Source organism: Lolium perenne, chromosome 4 (genome assembly GCF_019359855.2).
Source record: "Lolium perenne isolate Kyuss_39 chromosome 4, Kyuss_2.0, whole genome shotgun sequence".
NCBI classification, from domain to species: domain Eukaryota; kingdom Viridiplantae; phylum Streptophyta; class Magnoliopsida; order Poales; family Poaceae; genus Lolium; species Lolium perenne.
The window spans coordinates 154,525,216-154,546,243 of NC_067247.2; the positions used below are offsets into that span (position 1 = coordinate 154,525,216).

The 21,028-nt window shown below is 44.1% G+C and overlaps 1 protein-coding gene across 1 annotated transcript; it reads left to right on the forward strand.

Annotated features, from left to right (window-relative positions):
• The first annotated feature begins 469 nt into the window (after positions 1–469).
• LOC127347304 (uncharacterized) lies at positions 470–1,585 on the forward strand. The gene has a single exon (XM_051373507.1). The coding sequence runs from the start codon at positions 470–472 to the stop codon at positions 1,583–1,585; it is 1,116 nt and encodes a 371-aa protein (XP_051229467.1).
• The last annotated feature ends 19,443 nt before the right edge of the window (positions 1,586–21,028 follow it).

A 21,028-nucleotide genomic window follows, 5' to 3' on the forward strand; every position in this document is an offset into this window, starting at 1 on the left:
TTTGGTTCAATCTTATGTTGTTTTTTCGAGAACTAGAATCTTATGGTTGTAACTTGTGGATTGGTACGGCTGTGTGCATCTCAGTTACGTAGAGGTTGGATATAATGCTTAAACTCTAACTAATAAAGTGCCTATTATCGAGAGAAAAAATCAGCCGGACATGAACATGCAGGAGATGGAGTGGCAGAGGCCTGCAAGCACGAACTAATTAGAGAAGCGGGGCGGTGGACAACGTCGCCGGCATCCACAACCGCAACGGCCCGTATCCATCTCCGCTGCCGGCGCACACGCTTTGGGGGCTCGAAGTCGACGTACACGCCTGCGATGGATTGATGTGAGCAGCTCGCTCGCACCGATCTCCGACCCCACCTGTCGGACAAACCACGTCTGTGTCCAGCCAGATTAATCCCACAGTCGACACCGGTTCCAGCTTTTCCCCGATCACAAACCCTCGCCGCCTCCATCCACAATGCCGCCGCCGGCACCGGCACCTGCGCTGCCGGCCGAAATTGTCGAGGAGATCTTCCTCCGCCTCCCGCCGGGCGAGCCCGCGTGCCTCGTGCGCGCCTCGCTCGCCAGCAAGCTCTGGCTCGGCCTCCTCTCCGGCTGCAGCTTCCGCGGCCGGTACCGCGAGTTTCATGGAGCTCCCCCAATGCTCGGCCTTTGTTTCTCCTGGGTCCCGCCCTTCGTACCGACCACGCAATTCGGCGTGCGCTTTCCCGGTGACTGGGGGAGTCGGCCTTATATTGCGTGGGACTCCCGCCATGGCCGCGTTCTCCTCCAGCACGAGGTGGACGTACCGCCCTCGAAGCTCGTCGTCTGGGACCCTATGACAGGCTGCACCAAGGAGCTGCACGAGCCCGAAGCTCCATCCACCGCAATACTCCGGAGCACCGCCGTGGCCACGGTGCTCTGCGCCGTGACCGGCTGCGACCACCGCTCGTGTCACGATGGGCCCTTCCGGGTGGTTTTTGCGGCCAAGTACCTGCAGACCGGCGGCGGTTCCGTCGTGCACGCATCCTTGTCTTCGCCAGAGACGGGTGACTGGAGCGAGCCGTGTTCTAGTCTTCGTCTTGCGAATTGCGAAGCAACCATCGAGTCGGTGCCCCCCGTCCTCCTCCAAGACGCGCTTTACTTCATGATGGGGTGTAACTACGATGAGCGTGTAGAAATTCTCAAGTACGACTTGAGCTCAAACTGCCTGTCACTGCATGATGCGCCCCTAGAGAAGACTAATTACATGTCCGATGTCCCCATCCTCATGGGGATGCAGGATGGCAGTTTGGGGATTGCGCAGCTAGACGGGTTAACCGTCGATCTATGGTCAACGCAGATGGGGTCTAATGGAGTTGCGGCATGGACCCAACGTGCAGTCGTCAACCTCAAGGAACTTCTTCTTCCCTTTACAGCTCCGAGGCAAACAGTTAGACTGGTTGGATCTATGGAGGGCACTGATATCATTTTCGTGATCATGGACTTTGTCATCTATGAGATTAATCTAGGTTCACTACGGTGGAAGAAGATATGGAAGCAGAGAGAAGAAGTCGTTTCGCTTATTCCGTACACGAGTTTCTACAATCGATGAGGTATATCTATAACTGCTTTCTTTTGTGATTTGGGAACAAATATTAGTAAGTAGTATATATCAGCCAGTCAAATACGATTTTTTTTAATGCTCATAATCTGATTACAAATCTAGGTTCGCAAAAAGGTGGGCTTCTCTAATGCGACCATTATTTGGCAACGCATGGGTGAAGATGCTTAAAAGCATGAGCCTCTCTAATCCACAAGAAAGATGCCCAACATGGAGGCGACGACACATGGATCTTATGATGAATTATGTCACTATTTAGCAGCTGGTTTGGTGAAATAATGCTTGTTTTCCCGTACTGCTGTTGTCTTTTGTCAGTAGGCTTGATAACTTTCCCAAGGTGTTACATTACCTGTCCATGAATAATTTGTTCCTTTACTGTAGGGCAGTGATACCGTTTCCTTCATGGGATGCAATGCCCAAAATCCTTGTTCTCCATAGAACATTATTTTTCTTAAGTAGACACTATGATATTACAAGCCTGATTACAAGAAAATGCTGGCGAATTGGTTGCTATGCTTGTTGAGTACATTGAAGAGCAGCATGCCACTCTATTCAACAGGAAAGATGGTCGACGTAACTTGGGCTTAAATATGTCACTAGGTGGCAGGTGTTTTGGTGGTGCTTGGTTGGCTTCTTATGGTGTTGTTGGGTCAATTTAGAAAATCTTGGATACGCGCTTTAGGGGACCATTAATCTAAATCACTGATAAACAAGGAGCAATCACGGGTGGAAAAAGGGCCTTTGGTCGCGGTTCGCAACTGCCATTAGTCGCGGTTGCGCAACCGCGACCAAATTAGCGCGACTAAAGGCCCCCCCCCCTCTCTAGTCGCGGTTGCTTACGAACCGCGACTAAAGGCCCGTCCACGTGGGCGCCAGGCGACCGTCGGGGCGGAGGACCTTTAGTCGCGGTTCTTCTGGCCAACCGCGACTAAAGGCCGCCGCAGGTTTAGGGTTTTAGGCCCCCCTTAAACCTGTTTTCTGTTTAATTTGTATTGTTTTATTTCTTTTGTGCTTTATTGTAATTTTGAAGGAGTTTCACATATTCTACGGTACTACATACATGCATATGAATATACAATTTCAAACAAATTTGAAATTAGAACCAAAAAGAATTCAAGAGGAATATACAATATATATTCAATATCATCGGATGACCATATACAAGTTTGAACAAGTTTCCATACATAATTTAATGCATGTATAGTTCTACGTCCTCGCAATGGTGTTCTCCTTTAGGATCGAGGACTTCCCTCCTGAACCATCCAGCCAGTTCCTCTTGAAGTGGTCGGAAGCGAGCTTCTGGACTAAGCAGCATCCGGAGGTTATTCCTCTGAGCATTGGTATCACTCGGAACGCGCTCAGAGGTATATCTCCGGATCATCTCACAGACATAGTATCCACATAGATTGGTCCCCGGTGGCTGAATATCGCCACCATTCTTAGCCTTTGACCGCATGAAATGTAGCTCTTTTTTGAAATCACCGACATTTGTATCTGAGAACCGTCTCCAAACCCTACGAGGCAAAGAAAATTAAATGAACAAGAGAGTTATTAGTTAATTACTTGAAGCTTAATTAGGAAATGAACGAAATAGGCCGATCAATATAGAGCGCAAATGAATGAAAACAATTACTTTTGAATCATTTTTCTCATGTCGGCCCAACGCGCCTTATCCATATTCAGAGAGTCGTGGACGAGACATTCTGATTTGTCAACTTTAATTACTAGCAGAATCCAGTGGAACCTGCGGACACGATACATGCACAGTACGTCATGCATAACTCATCGATTAGCCGGCCACATACCATGCATGGAGTAAACAAAAGAGAATGTGCTCAAGACATAAACACTCACCCAAAATGGTAAGGAAATAGAATATCACTTTTGAGTTCCTGCTTTGTAAGAAACTGCCACAGGTCTTCCTCCACGTCGGCGGGGTGATGCTGTAACGTATATCCATTAACGATGTGTGGGTCAATGAACCCAACATCATGGATGTTCCTTACTCTGCATTCCTTAATCTTCATTCTGCATGTATAATAGCGGACACAACAATATAGTTAGGACATATATATATATATATATAGTGCAGGCAATATGAACGAGATGGGGAAGAAACAAATCACTTACAGAACGTAGCAACTGATGATAGATTTGTCGAGCTCGCGCAGATTGAAAAGCTGGAACAATTCACTCAGATGAATTTGTACAGAGTACTGTTTGAAGTGATGCTCATATCCAACTTCCGCATAAATATAATCTTTGGCGTTTTTATGTTCTATGTAACCCTTGTACCATTTCAGCAGACCTTTCATTTGTGGAGGTAGATCCTCTTCCTGCGCAGGCTCGACGAGAGGCCCATTCTTCATATATGTAAGTACTACCTCCTTCACTGGCGCCTCATCAAGGCCTAACAGTTCACGAAGAGTAATACCTAAGTTGGCCGCTTGTTCTCTGGCACTCGTTACAGTCAATCCCTGTGCTGCCGCAGCTTCTATGATATCGGGGGCATCCGGACCGGCGGCTGTCACTATAAGCGGGGCAATCGATTGTTTACTTTGTTATCCGAGCTGGGCAACTCGTTTCCCGCTTTTTTTACTTTCTAATTCCGCTTTCTCGGCCTCCTCTTTCTTCTCCTTGAACATGCGTGCCTGATTACGAAGTTCACGTGCATAGTCGTCAGGCAGATTCTTCGTGGCTTGGGACGGTGTGTTCAAAAGTGACTTAGCCCACTTCTTTTGCTCATCAGAAAATACTGGCTTGGGCTCGGGCTCTCTTTTCTTCTTGCAGTCCACCTTCCATTTCTCATATTCAGCAGTCGCGGCCGCCTCGACTTCCTCGGCACTACGTTCCCAAGGCCTCGTGGGGAGAGGCTTCAGTGATGGCTCCGGTACCTTTGTTATCTTAGGTACATAAGGGTCCGGGTTAATAATCCAGGACTGCTGCTTCTGCTTCTTCGCCGGAGGTGGATTGGGGGGGGCGTCTGCTTACCCGCCCGGGGCGGACTAGGGGGCGGCGGCTGCTTACCCGCCGGAGGTGAATTGGGGGGCGGCGTCGGCTGACGTGAAGGAGGTGTAGGTGAAGAACCACCACCACCACCACCACCGCCACCGCCGCCACCACCACCACCGTAGGGGGGTGGACTTGTTGGCGCCTCGCCTGGAAACTTGATAAACTTCTTTTGCCATAGAATGAACTGGCGCTTGACATCTCCAAGTCTTCTCGCCCCTTCAGGTGTAGCAATGTCAATGTCCAGGTCCTCAAACCCTTGGACTATGTCCTCCACCGTGACACGAGCATAGCCATCTTGAATGGGGTTGTTGTGGTGGAGTGCTCCAGGTGGTAAAGCACTGCCGATGGCTACCTTCATGGACATGTTCCCGATAGGATAATACAGATGACATTCTTTCATCTCCTTTATATCGTCCACGGGGTAGCGAGGAGGCTCCGGTGCAGTAATTTCGACCACTAGAGGCTCCGGTGCAGTAATTTCGATCATCGGTGCACCAGCCGGTGGGGCCTCCGTGGAAGCCACGATGCTTCTCCGCTGCTGGCTTCCGACATCCAATGGATGATCTTCATGCTGCGCCCGAGCTGCATCTCTTTCGGCTACTAGTACACTCACGGTTTTCTTCATCACATCCATTTCCGATGCCAACCGCGCCACAACATCTGCTTCCCGATCCATCTTTCTCTTACGGCTTCTGTAACCGTACGGGTCATCGTTCTGGGGGAACCCTATTTTCCACGGAATGTGCCCCATGCCTCGTACACGTCCTCCGTGTTCAGGATTCCCGAGGGCTTTTGTCAGGGCGTCGTTCTCTCTGTTGAACTTGATCCTCCCCTCTTGAGCATCCCTCATTGCCTCAATAAGCTTTTGGGTGGGTTTAATTATTTTACCCCGGTAAACACACTCCCCTGTCTCCGGGTTCAGCGATCCCCCATGCCCGTACCACCAGCTTTTGGCCCTTGGGTCCCATCCCTCCGTACCTGGACGGATTCCTCGCGCCCTCAGCTCGTTCTCCATCTTCTCCCACCTAGGCTCCCAAAGGCGATACCCTCCTGGCCCCATAATATGATTGTACTCCTTCTTAGCCGCATTTTCCTTATTTTTTCGATATTTGAAGGAATTGCTCCGATTTCTTTTGCTTCACCAATTCTGGCCAATCATGTTGCAGTTTCTCATATTGTCCTTTGAAATCCGGAGTCTTGTTCTGCTTGACAAAGTCATGGGTTAGATTTTGCTTGTATTTCCGGAATGCGTCGGACATCTTATGAAGAGCGAACTGTTTGACTAGCCTCCTCCTCTCCTTATTTTCCTCAATCTTGTTACCCTCCTCATCGTATTTGTTGTATTCCGGAGGTAGAACGAAATGTTCCATAAGCTTGTTGAAGCAATCTTTTTTTGTTCTCTTATCGACAAAAGTGAAACCAAGACGTGCCTTCTTTGGCTGATTCCACTCCTGGACGGTGATCGAGACGTTGTCTCTAACAACGGCTCCGCATTGGCTGACAAACTTGGTGGCGTTCTTGCGGGGCTCCAGCGGCCTGCCGGTTGCTTCCTCGACAACCTCGATGGTGCATGTTTCTCCTGGTTTCATCGTCTTGGTTGCGCCACGCTTTGATGACGTACTCGATTGTTTCGACGATCTGGCCGAGGGCTAAAATAAGAAAGAGAGTCGCGCGCGTTAGTACACACATATTTATTCAAATCAGTTAGTTTGTATCACCAGAGGCTCAATGTATATATATACCTCGGCGCCGGAGGTGGTTGCTACTTCCAATTGAAGATCGTCGTTTATCGACGTTTCTTCGGCATCATCTTACTGACGGCGCCCTTCATCTTCACCCTCAAGGTTCAGATAAGAAGAGATATCATCTTCTTCTTGTCCGGTCGGCACATATAGAATATCGCCGTTTATGATGCCGAAAATATGGTCTTCAGCGTCCGGATCATAGTTCTCCATAATCGGGTCAGCTCTATCGTCCGCCATATGTCAGTCCTGAAAATATGTAGTCAAAACAAATTAATTAAGTGCAGAAGGGGGGCGGTGGCAGTGGCGAAAGGGCGGTGCCAAAAGGAGGGGGCCGGTGAGCTGGAAGGGGTGGGAGAGGGTGTCGCGGAAGAGCGCGTGTGTGCGCCGGGGCGCCGGCGGGCGTCGCCCTAGCTATTGCATGTTTGCGTGTGCGGCGCGCGCCCCCGGCCGGCCGCCGGCCTCCCTCTCCCCTCCCCGTGTGGCGCGCGGCGCGCGCGCCGACGCCGGTGGGGAAGGATTTTTAAGTCTCAAATTTTTAAGTCTCAAATTTTAAGTCTCAATTTTTAGTTTTTTTAAGTCTCAATTTAGTTAATTTTAAGTCTCAAATTTTAAGTCTCAAATTTTAAGTCTCAAATTTTTAAGTCTCAAATTTTAAGTCTTCTTTTAGTTTTTTAAGTCTCAAATTTTAAGTCTCAATTTTTAGTTTTTTAAGTCAAATTTTAGTTAATTTTAATTTCGAAATTAACAACAACTAAAACTAAAAAAAAAAAAAAAAAAAAAAAATTGGCCGGGTGCGCGCGCGCGCGGCGCCGTATCTTTGGCCGGCGCCTCTCTTCGGCCGGGCGGCGCGCCGACCATTTCTCGCGGCGCCGCCCCCTTCCTCTCGTGCGGCGCCGCCTTCCTCTCCGAGTGGCGCGGGGCCGGGCGACACGGCGCGGCACGGGCGGCAGCGGCGGTACGTTTTGGATTGGATCCTTACGGGCGGCGCGGAGACGACGAGGGCGGCGCGGAGACGATGACGACGAGGGCGGCGCGGAGACGACGAGGGCGGCGCGGAGACGATGACGACGGCGACGGCATCTCAGGTCAGCAGTTCGGGCGGAGGAAGAAGAAACTGTGGCGCGGCGGTTCGCGCCGCGGGAATATATAGGGACCCCCCTTTAGTCGCGGTTGGGGTCGCCAACCGCGACTAAAGAGGTACCTTTAGTCGCGGTTGGCCACACCAACCGCGACTAAAGGGTTTTTCGCCGGGTTTTTAATTTCCCGCGCGCAAGGACCTTTGGCCAACCGCGACTAAAGGTAAAATACTTTTCTTTTTTGAAAATCATAAAATACATATAATATATCAATAAATACAGAAAAATAAAACTAATTCAATTCAAAATGTTAAAAATAAAAATAATATATCAAAAAATTCAGAAAAATAAAACTAATTCAATTCAAAATGTTAAAAATACAAATAATAAATCAAAAAATTCAGAAAAATAAAACTAATTCAATTCAAAATGTTAAAAATACAAATAGTATATCAAAAAATTAAGAAAAGTAAAACTAATTCAATTCAAAATGTTAAAAATACTAATAATATATCAAAAAATTCAGAAAAATAAAACTAATTCATTTAAAAATCTTAAAAATACAAATAATATATCAAAAAATTCAGAAAAATAAAACTAATTCATTTAAAAATCTTAAAAATACAAATAATATATCAAAAAATTCAGAAAAATAAAACTAATTCATTTCAAAATCTTCCCGGCCGCCAGTTCCTCTTCCCACCAGTTCTTCCCACCAGTTCTTCCCGGCCGCCTATGTCTTCCGAAGATTTCTTCCCTGTCTTCCCGCCTCTTTCTTCCCGCCTCTTTCTTCCCGCCACTTTCTTCCCGCCACTTTCTTCCCGCCTCTTTCTTCCCGCCACTTTCTTCCCGCCTCCTGTCTTCCCGCCACTTTCTTCCCACCAGTTCTTCCCGGCCGCCTCTGTCTTCCGAAGATTTCTTCCCTGTCTTCCCGCCTCTTTCTTCCCGCCTCTTTCTTCCCGCCAATTTCTTCCCGCCAATTTCTTCCCGCCTCTTTCTTCCCGCCACTTTCTTCCCGCCTCCTGTCTTCCCGCTCCCATTTTTCCCGCCATTTGTCACTACATATATGTAGCCCGGCTTGGCCAGCATTATCACATCTCTACAATCTCTCATCACTCTCTCATGGCTTCCACCGCACCCACTTTAACCTACCAGCAGGTGGAGGAGCTTTGCGCCTCGAACTGAAGGAGATATGCCCAAGAGGCAATAATAAAAGTGGTTATTATATATCTTTATGTTTATGATAAATGTTTATATATCATGCTATAATTGTATTAACCGAAACATTAGTACATGTGTGATATGTAGACAACAAAGAGTCCCTAGTATGCCTCTTAACTAGCTTGTTGATTAATGGATGATTAGTTTCATAATCATGAACATTGGATGTTATTAATAACAAGGTTATATCATTATATGAATGATGTAATGGACACACCCAATTAAGCATAGCATAAGATCACGTCATTGAGTTATTTGCTATAAGCTTTCGATACATAGTTACCTAGTCCTTATGACCATGAGATCATGTAAATCACTTATACCGGAAAGGTACTTTGATTACACCAAACGCCACTGCGTAAATGGGTGGTTATAAAGGTGGGATTAAGTATCCGGAAAGTATGAGTTGAGGCATATGGATCAACAGTGGGATTTGTCCATCCCGATGACGGATAGATATACTTTGGGCCCTCTCGGTGGAATGTCGTCTAATGTCTTGCAAGCATATGAATAAGTTCATAAGAGACCACATACCACGGTACGAGTAAAGAGTACTTGTCAGGAGACGAGGTTGAACAAGGTATAGAGTGATATCGATGATCAAACCTCGAACAAGTAAAATATCGCGTGACAAAGGGAATTGGTATCGTATGTGTGATGATCCACAAGTATAGGGGGTGTATCGTAGTATCTTCGATAAGTAAGAATGTCGATCCCAACGAGGAGCAGAAGGTGTTGACAAGCAGTTTCGATGAAGGATTCACTGTAAATGCTCACAGACAAGTATTCAGGGGGTTTTGATGTAACAATTGAATAAAGTACGAGTAAGTAAAGTGCGAGAGTAACAATTGCAGCGAGTGGCCCAATCCTTTTTAGCACAAAGGACAAGCCGGTTTGTTTACTTATAATGACCAAACGTTCTCGAGGACACACGGGATTTTAGTCTAGTGCTTTCGCTACATACGGCTAAATAATCTTCATTGTTATGATAAGTGTTGTGTGGGTGAGCCTATGCTAATGTACCGCCCTTCCTAGGACTAATACATACTTGTGATTATACCCCTTGCAAGCATCCGCAACTACAAGAAAGTAATTAAGAATTAATCTAACCACAGCCTTAAACTCTGAGATCCTGCTATCCCTCCTGCATCGATATACCAACGGGGGTTTAGGTTTCTGTCACTCCGGCAACCCCGCAATTAGCAAACGAGTACAAGATGCATTCCCCTAGGCCCATAAAGGTGAAGTGTCATGTAGTCGACGTTCCAATGACACCACTAGAAGAATAACACCACAACTTAAATATCATAACATTGAATATTACTCAACCATAGTTCACTACTAACATTTAGACTTCACCCATGTCCTCAAGAACTAAACGAACTACTCACGAGACATCATATGGAACATGATCAGAGGTGATATGATGATGAATAACAATCTGAACATAAACCTTGGTCCAACGGTTTCACTCAATAGCATCAATAACAAGTAGAAATCAATACCGGGAGAGTTTCCCCTATCAAACAATCAAGATCAAACCCAAATTGCTACGGCGGTGACGATGTCCAGCGGTGGAGACGGCGGTGATGATGATGGAGATGATGATGATGGTGATGGAGATGATGTCCAGCTCGATGACGGTGACGATGGCGTCGATTTCCCCCTCCCGGAGGGAATTTCCCCGGCGGATCTCAGCCCGCCGGAGAGCTCTTTTCTCTCTGGTGTTCTTCGCCCCGCAGAGGCGGCTGTAACTCTTCGTGAGGTACCCTCTGTGGCTTAGGTCTTCGGGACGAAGGATTTCGCGAAGAAAAGGAGGCGAAAGGGGCTGTGGGGCCCCCTCACCACCAGGTGGCGCGGCCAGGCCATGGGCCGCGCCGGCCTGTGGTCTGGGCCCACCTTGGCTCCAGCTGGCTCCCCCTTCTGGCTTCCTTCGTCATCTGGAAAAATAGGATTTTTGGTATAATTTCCTTCCACAGTTGATCTTCCGAAATATTGCTTTCTGACGGTGCTTTTTCCAGCAGAATCCTGGCTCCGGTGCTCGATCCTCCAATAATGATGAAACATGCAAAATAGATGAAATAACATAAGTATTATGTCCAAATATGAAATATATCAATAAATAACAGCAAATTATGATACAAAATAGTGATGCAAATTGGACGTATCAACTCCCCCCAAGCTTAGACTTCGCTTGTCCCCAAGCGAAACTGAACTCAGTAAACAGGACCACATGTTTATGGAGTGAAGAGTCGATAAATAAAATACGGACAAGAAGCATCATATTCATTCACACAAGACATTCTAGTAAACAACTTCCTCATATAACTCAACTTGAAACAAGTACAAAGTAATCACAAATAAAGGTGCATAAGAAATCATAGTTGGTGATGGCAAACTTCGTTCTTGGTTAGAGAACAATTAACAGATTATACTTATCTCATTGAGCAGCGCTCTCATGTTAAAGTTTATATGGCACAACTTGCATACTCAATCATAATAGTCTCCTCATGATCATTGATAACTTGCAAAGCTATATTCATTCAGATAAAACTTGTACTAAACAAGGAAGAATAAAAGACATGATGAAGCAAATCACAATATAATGGTTTGATCACAACTACTCAAATGCTTGCTTGAGATGGAGGGAAATAGGTTTACTGACTCAACATAAAGTAGAAAACAGGCCCTTCGCAGAGGGAAGCAGGGATTAAATCATGTGCTAGAGCTTTTCAGTTTTGAAATCATATAAAGAGAATAAAAGTAACATTTTGAGAGGTGTTTGTTGTTGTCAACGACTGGTAACGGGTACTCTAACCCCCTTGCCAGACAACCTTCGAAGAGCGGCTCCCATTTTATTTTTATTTTGTGTGGCACTCCTTCCAACCTTTCTTTCACAAACCATGGCTAACCGAATCCTCGGGTGCCTGCCAACAATCTCATACCATGAAGGAGTGCCTTTTTATTTTAGTTTTATTATGATGACACTCCCCCAACCTTTGCTTACACAAGCCATGGCTAACCGAATCCTTCGGGTGCCGTCCATCAATCACATACCATGGAGGAGTGTCTATTTAGTTTAATTAATTTGGGACTGGGAATCCCATTGCCAGCTCTTTTTGCAAAATTATTGGATAAGCGGATGAAGCCACTAGTCCATTGGTGAAAGTTGCCCAACAAGATTGAAAGATAAAACACCACATACTTCCTCATGAGCTATAAAACATTGACACAAATAAGAGATAGTATATTTTGAATTGTTTAAAGGTAGCACACGAAGTATTTACTTGGAATGGCAGAAAATACCATGTAGTAGGTAGATATGGTGGACACAAATGGCATAGGTTTGGGTTAAGGTTTGGATGCACGAGAAGTATTCCCTCTCAGTACAGCTCTTTGGCTAGCAAGGTTAATTAGCAAGCATAAGAGTCGAAGGAAACAAACAAATATACATGTGATAGAAACAATCATGCATCTTCCTTGTAAGCACAAACAATTTTAACTTCAGAATAATAAGCTTTGAGCTAACATGAAAGAAGGACAATGGAACAACTACATGTATTTTTCTTTTCAAACTTAAACCTCAAGGTGTTGTTCCTATTGACCAATGCTAACTTTTCCAAAACCAAATAGATTTATTCAATGCTCCCAAAGTGATACCAATACTAACAACAAGGTAAATCATATAATAGAGATTGCAAACTAAAATAAGATGTGCAATATGTAAATGATAAGACTTCTCATTAATATTCCATAACGATAACTCACACCAAGGGATACATAGACAACCAACTAAAGGAGAGATACTTCCAAACTGCAAACCATCTTATATGATAACTTCCCTACTCATGATATGACACTACTTGACAGTAAAAAGTAAAAGATAGTGATGATGTGATACCGCGGCACTCCCCCAAGCTTGGAACAAACCAAGGGGATGCCAATACCGATGATGAATTACTCCTTTGGCGATGATGGTGATGAACTCCTCCCGCGCTTCTTACAGATCTCCTTCAGCGTCAGTTTCTCAGCTTGGCAATTCTGCACTAAGACTCGAAGATGTTCATTGTTATCTGAAGTTGACGATAGTGACCTTGTGATGGGAATCGGGTAGTATTCCAGCATCCTACGGAGACGGTAATTTTCTTCCTGGAGTATCTCCACTTCTCTTCTTAGAGCCCGGTATCGATCACAAAACTCATCGGTAGTCCGCAGAGCTTCTTCCAACACGGGGAAAGAGTCGAGGCTAAGGGCAGGTGATAAGGATCCCTGCAAGTTATGAGAGAAAGAACGTCGAGTGTCAACAGATCCCACCAAGATTTGCTTACTCCCAACGGCTTGCTGCTCTTGTTTTGGCGACACCCTTCTCACTTCCTCCTCCGAAAGCCCCTTGCCCTTGTTGTTGGAGGCCATAGTGCTTCTAAACTGAAAACAGATCCTGGCAGAAACAGCTCGAAACAAAACACGTCGAGAAAGCGATATACGGACCTCCAGGGGTCCGGGGGATTATATAGCAAAAAATTTCACGACAAAAGGAAAGTACCAGGTCGAACCAGAGTCGGAAAGGGGCGACGAGGCGGCCAGACCATAGGGCGGCGCGGGCCAAGGCCAGGCCGCGCCGGCCTATGGTGGCACGCCCTCGTGCGTCTTTTCCACTCCGTTTTGATCTCGTAATTTTTCATATTTTCCAAAAACAGCAAAAATATTGTTCGGAAAGTAAATTGCGAACTTTTCATTACCAGTACTGTTACCTATTCAAAGTCGAGTTCTGGCGGACTGTTAACTTGTCCTTTGATGAAAGCCTCCGGTGTTTCCACTCGAATAATATCAACATCAACATTATAGGAATCACCTGAGATATAATGCTTGAGTCTTTGTCCATTTACCACTTGTGTAGCATTGCCTTGGAGAGAGCTAATTTTGATTGCTCCTGAACGATACACCTCCTCAACAACATATGGTCCTTCCCATTTCGAGAGTAATTTCCCTGCAAAGAATCTGAGACAAGACCGATACAATAGGACTTTATCCCCAATATTAAATTCTCTTTTGATAATCCTTCTATCATGCCATTTTTTAACTTTCTCTTTAAAGAGTTTAGCATTTTCATAAGCTTCACTTCTCCATTCATCTAGAGAACTCAATTGTAGCAACCTCTTATTACCGGCAAGTTTAGGATCTTTATTTAATTCTCTAACTGCCCAATAAGCTTTGTGTTCTAGTTCTAAAGGTAAATGACAAGCTTTCCCATAAACCATTTTATAAGGTGACATTCCCATGGGATTTTTATAAGCAGTTCTATAAGCCCAAAGTGCATCCTTCAATTTACTAGCCCAATTCTTTCTAGTTTTATTAACAGTCTTTTGCAAGATAGATTTAATCTCTCTATTTGATAATTCTACTTGCCCACTAGTTTGAGGATGATAAGCGGAAGCAATTCTATGATTAATACCATATCTAGCAAGAGTTTTTCTAAAACCACCATGAATAAAATGAGAACCTCCATCAGTTATAATATATCTAGGAACTCCAAATCTAGGGAAAATAATATCTAAAAGCATTCTTAAAGAGGTCTCACCATCAGCACTTTTTGTAGGTATTGCTTCCACCCATTTTGTAACATAATCAACAGCAACAAGTATATGAGTGTTACCTTCTGAAGAGGGAAAAGGTCCCATGAAGTCAAATCCCCAACAATCAAACGGTTCAATAACAAGAGTATAATTCATAGGCATTTCATTGCGTCTGGAGATATTACCAACCCTTTGGCATTCATCACAAGATAAAATAAACTTCCTCGCATCTTTGAAGAGAGTTGGCCAATAAAAACCTGATTTTAGAACCTTTTGCGCGGTTCTTTCTCCGGCGTGATGTCCTCCATAAGCACTACCATGACATTTACTCAATATCTCTTGTTGTTCATATTCGGGAACGTATCTTCGCAGAATACCATCCACTCCTTCTTTATATAAGTGTGGGTCATCCCAGAAATAATGCCTCAAGTCATAAAAGAATTTCCTCCTTTGCTGAGCTGAAAAGGTTGGAGGCAAATACTTGGAAACAATAAAGTTAGCATAATCAGCATACCAAGGACTGTCTCGCGAACTCACCTTTATTGCAGCCAATTGTTCATTTGGAAAACTATCATTAACAGGAACAGGATCATAAGCAATATTTTCCAATCTAGACAAATTATCAGCAACAGGATTATCAGCACCTTTCCTATCTACAATATGTAAATCAAATTCTTGCAACAGAAGTACCCATCTAATAAGCCTTGGCTTAGCATCTTTCTTTTGCATAAGGTATCTGATTGCAGCATGATCAGTATGAATAGTAACTTTTGAATCAACAATATAGGATCTAAACTTATCACAAGCAAAAACTACAGCTAACAATTCCTTTTCAGTAGTAGCATAATTTCTTTGAGCAGCATCAAGAGTTTTACTAGCATAATGAATAACATTCAATTTTTTATTTACCCGCTGTCCAAGAACAGCGCCTACAGCAAAATCACTAGCATCACACATAATTTCAAATGGTAAATTCCAATCAGGGGGTTCAACTATAGGAGCAGTTGTTAAGGCTTTCTTTAGAGTTTCAAAAGCTTCCTTACAATCATCATCAAAAACAAAAGGTACATCTTTTTGAAGAAGATTAGTAAGAGGCTTTGAAATCTTGGAGAAATCTTTAATAAACCTCCTATAAAACCCAGCATGACCAAGAACACTACGAATACCTTTAACATCCCTAGGATAGGGCATCTTCTCAATTGCTTCAACTATAGCTCTATCAACTTCAATACCTCTCTCGGAAATTTTATGTCCCAATACAATTCCTTCATTAACCATAAAGTGGCATTTCTCCCAATTAAGAACAAGGTTAGTTTCTTCACATCTCTGCAAAACTTTATCAAGGTTCCGCAAGCAATTATCAAAAGAATTCCCATAGACAGAAAAATCATCCATGAATACCTCTACAATACTCTCGCAAAAACCATGGAAAATAGCAGACATGCATCTTTGAAAAGTAGCAGGAGCATTACATAAACCAAAAGGCATACGTCTATAAGCATAAGTTCCATAAGGACAAGTGAAAGTGGTTTTCTCTTGATCCTTAGTTTTAACAGCAATTTGTAAAAATCCAGAATAACCATCAAGAAAGCAAAAATGAGTATTTTTAGATAACCTTTCTAACATTTGATCAATAAAAGGCAAAGGGTAATGATCTTTCTTAGTAACCTTATTAACTTTTCGATAATCAATGCACATTCTATAACCTACAACTACTCTTTGAGGTATGAGCTCATCATTATCATTAGGCACATGATCATTCCTCCTTTCTTAGGAACACAATGCACAGGACTAACCCATCTACTATCAGCAATAGGATATATAATACCAGCTTCAAGAAGTCGTAATACCTCATTTCTTACCACATCCTTCATCTTGGGAATTAGACGACGCTGAGGTTCAACAACAGGCTTCGCATCATCTTCCATATTAATGGCGTGTTGGCAAATAGAGGGAGAAATCCCCTTCAAGTCATCAAGAGTGTAGCCAATAGCGCCTCGGTGTTTCTTCAATATTTGCAATAGCCTTTCTTCTTCAAACTCTGTAAGCTTAGAACTAATAATAACAGGATATATTTTCTTATCATCAATATGAGCATATTTAAGATTATCAGGCAAAGGTTTTAAATCAAAGACAGGATCTTCCTTCGGTGGCGGTGTTGTACCCAGATCTTCCACCGGTAAATCATGCTTGAGAATAGGTTGGCGAAGAAAGATTTCCTCAAGCTCATCTCTTTCTTTCCTAAAAACTTCACTCTCGCTATTCTCCAAGTGTTGCTGCAAAGGATTATTAGGAACAAGAACAATAGATGCACACTGTTCCATTTTAAAGTCATCATTAGGCAAATCAGCTTTATAAGGAGTTTTGGTAAATTTAGAGAAGCTAAACTCGTAAGATTCACCAGCAAATTTAGTCAAAATTTTCTCTTTCTTGCAATCTATAATAGCTCCACAAGTATTTAGAAAAGGTCTACCAAAAATGATAGGACAATAATCACTAGCAGTAGAACCAAGTACCAAAAAGTCAGCAGGATATTTAATCTTACCACATAGAACTTCCACATCTCGAACAATACCAATTGGAGAAATAGTTTCTCTATTAGCCAGCTGAATAACCACATCAATATCTTCAAGTTCACAAGAACCAATTTCGTGCATAATCTCCATATAAAGCTCATAAGGAATAGCACTAATACTTGCACCAATATCACATAAACCATAATAGCAATGATCACCAATTCTAACAGATAGCATAGGAACACTAGCTTGTTTGGGTTTATTAGGATGTGAAACAATATTAGAAGCATCTTCACAGAAAATAATATGACCTTCCTCCAAATTTTCAGTCACAAGATCTTTAACTATTGCAACAACAGGTTCAACTTTTATTTGTTCTTCAGGTTCTATAGGTTTCTTTTCACTTTTATGAACCGCACTATTTATAACAGAGTACTCCTTCATTTTAGCAGGGAAGGGAGTTTTTTCAATATAAGCTTCAGGAATAACATGATCAACAGTTTCAACTACAACGCATTTATTAATAGATGAATCAATTTTATCTTTATACGGTTCATGATACTTATCAAAATTCTTCTTAGGCAATTCATAATGAGAGGCAAAAGCTTTATAAAGATTTGCAGCAACTTGAGAACCAAGACCATAAGTAGCACTCATATTACGAAATTTATCAGTATCCATAAAAGCTTCAATGCATTTATAATCATAATTTATACCTGATTCTCTATCTTTGTCGATCTCCCATCCTTCAGTATTTTCCTGGATCCGATTAAGAAGGTCCCTTTTAAACTCTTCCTTATTACGCGTGAATGATCCAGAACAAGAAGTATCCAGCAAGGTCTTGTCTTCAAAAGAAAGTCTTGCATAGAAATTATCAATAATAACATTACCAGGAAGCTCATGAATGGGGCATTTGAGCATTAAAGACTTCAATCTCCCCCAAGCTTGGGCAATACTCTCTCCATCATGAGGCCAAAAATTATATATGCGATTCTCATCCTTGTGAATTTCACTTGGAGGATAGAACTTAGAATAAAACCGGGGCACAATATCATTCCATTCAAGAGAATCCCCATTATCCAGTAATTTATACCAATGCGCCGCTTTACCAGACAGCGATATAGAGAATAGTTTCTTCCTCACTTCATCCATAGCAATACCTGCACACTTGAATAAACCGCATAATTCATGCAAGAACAGTAAATGATCTCCAGGGTGGACAGTTCCATCCCCTGTATAACGGTTATTCACTACGCGTTCAATAATTTTCATAGGTATTTTATATGGTATCTCTTCCTCACCTGGCGCCTCATCCACTACCTTTGCAGTAGTAGCGGATTTCCCAAATAAACATTCAAGAGGAGATCTCTCCATAATGAATTATGGCAGCAGGCAAGAATAAAATCAGCACAAACAGTAGAAGTTTCCCTTACCAATTCCACTTACCAATAGCGCTTCACTCCCCGGCAACGGCGCCAGAAAATAGTCTTGATGACCCACAAGTATAGGGGGTGTATCGTAGTATCTTCGATAAGTAAGAATGTCGATCCCAACGAGGAGCAGAAGGTGTTGACAAGCAGTTTCGATGAAGGATTCACTGTAAATGCTCACAGACAAGTATTCAGGGGGTTTTGATGTAACAGTTGAATAAAGTACGAGTAAGTAAAGTACGAGAGTAACAATTGCAGCGAGTGGCCCAATCCTTTTTAGCACAAAGGACAAGCCGGTTTGTTTACTTATAATGACCAAACGTTCTCGAGGACACGCGGGATTTTAGTCTAGTGCTTTCGCTACATACGGCTAAATAATCTTCATTGTTATGATAAGTGTTGTGTGGGTGAGCCTATGCTAAAGTACCGCCCTTCCTAGGACTAATACATACTTGTGATTATACCCCTTGCAAGCATCCGCAACTACAAGAAAGTAATTAAGAATTAATCTAACCACAGCCTTAAACTCTGAGATCCTGCTATCCCTCCTGCGTCGATATACCAACGGGGGTTTAGGTTTCTGTCACTCCGGCAACCCCGCAATTAGCAAACGAGTACAAGATGCATTCCCCTAGGCCCATAAAGGTGAAGTGTCATGTAGTCGACGTTCACATGACATCACTAGAAGAATAACACCACAACTTAAATATCATAACATTGAATATTACTCAACCATAGTTCACTACTAACATTTAGACTTCACCCATGTCCTCAAGAACTAAACGAACTACTCACGAGACATCATATGGAACATGATCAGAGGTGATATGATGATGAATAACAATCTGAACTTAAACCTTGGTCCAACGGTTTCACTCAATAGCATCAATAACAAGTAGAAATCAATACCGGGAGAGTTTCCCCTATCAAACAATCAAGATCAAACCCAAATTGCTACGGCGGTGATGATGTCCAGCGGTGGAGACGGCGGTGATGATGATGGAGATGATGATGATGGTGATGGAGATGATGTCCAGCTCGATGACGGTGACGATGGCGTCGATTTCCCCCTCCCGGAGGGAATTTCCCCGGCGGATCTCAGCCCGCCGGAGAGCTCTTTTCTCTCTGGTGTTCTCCGCCCCACAGAGGCGGCTGTAACTCTTCGTGAGGTACCCTCTGTGGCTTAGGTCTTCGGGACGAAGGATTTCGCGAAGAAAAGGAGGCGAAAGGGGCTATGGGGCCCCCTCACCACCAGGTGGCGCGGCCAGGCCATGGGCCGCGCCGGCCTGTGGTCTGGGCCCACCTTGGCTCCAGCTGGCTCCCCCTTCTGGCTTCCTTCGTCATCTGGAAAAATAGGATTTTTGGTATAATTTCCTTCCACAGTTGATCTTCCGAAATATTGCTTTCTGACGGTGCTTTTTCCAGCAGAATCCTGGCTACGGTGCTCGATCCTCCAATAATGATGAAACATGCAAAATAGATGAAATAACATAAGTATTATGTCCAAATATGAAATATATCAATGAATAACAGCAAATTATGATACAAAATAGTGATGCAAATTGGACGTATCAATGTGAATGGTTCATTCGATCACTGAAGTCATCGTTGAATATGTGGGAGCCATTATGGATCTCCAGATCCCACTATTGGTTATTGGTCGGAGTGAGTACTCAACCATGTCCGCATAGTTCGCGAACCGTTGTGTGACACACTTAAGGTTTGATGTTGAAATGGTAGAACTTGAATATGGAATGGAGTTCGAATATTTGTTCGGAGTCCCGGATGAGATCCCGGACATCACGAGGAGTTCCGAAATGGTCCGGAGAATAAGATTCATATATAGGAAGTCATATTCCAAGTTTGGAAATGATCCGGTGCATTTATGGCGGGTTCTAGAAGGTTCTAGAAAAGTCCGGAAGAAATCACCATGGAAAGTAGAGTCCCGGAGGGACTCCACCTTGCATGGCCAGCCAACCCTAAAGGGGAGGAGTCCAAGGTGGACTCCCCAAGGGTGGCCGGCCAACCCCCCTCATGGAAGGGGGGAATCCCACCCCAAGTGGGATTCCCACCTTGGGTAGGTTTCCCTACACATGGAAGGTTTTTGGCTCGGGTCTTATTCGAAGACTTGTAGTCCAACACTTGGGGCTTCCACCTATATAATGAGGGGCATAGGAGAGGGGGCTGACCACCACAAGCCCATAGCTTGGCCGCACCCATAGGTGGCCGGCCACCCCCTCTCCCAAACCCTAGCCGCCCCCTCTCTCCTCCTCTTCTCCCGCACGCTTAGCGAAGCTCCGCTGGAGATCTCCACCGCCACCGCCACCGCCACCACGCCGTCGTGCTGCCGGATTCAAGGAGGAGCTACTACTTCTGCTGCCCGCTGGAACGGGGAGAAGGACGTCGTCTTCATCAACACCGAACGTGTGACCGAGTACGGAGGTGCTGCCCGATTGTGGCACCGTGATCAAGATCTTCTACGCGCTTTTGCAAGCGGCAAGTGATCGTCTACCGCAGCAATAAGAGCCTACTCTTATAGGCTTTGGAAATCTTCAAGGATTAGTCTTGATCATCCCCTCGTTGCTCCCGTCTTCTAGATTGCATCTTGGCTTGGATTGCGTTCTCGCGGTAGGAAAATTTTTGTTTTCTATGCAACGAATCCCTACAGTGGTATCAGAGCCGTGTCTATGCATAGATGGTTGCACGAGTAGAACACAATGGTTTTGTGGGCGTTGATGCTCTTGTTATCTCTAGTTTGAGTACTTTGCATCTTTGTGGCATAGTGGGATGAAGCGGCTCGGACTAACTTTACATGACCGCGTTCATGAGACTTGTTCCTCGTTCGACATGCAACTTGTATT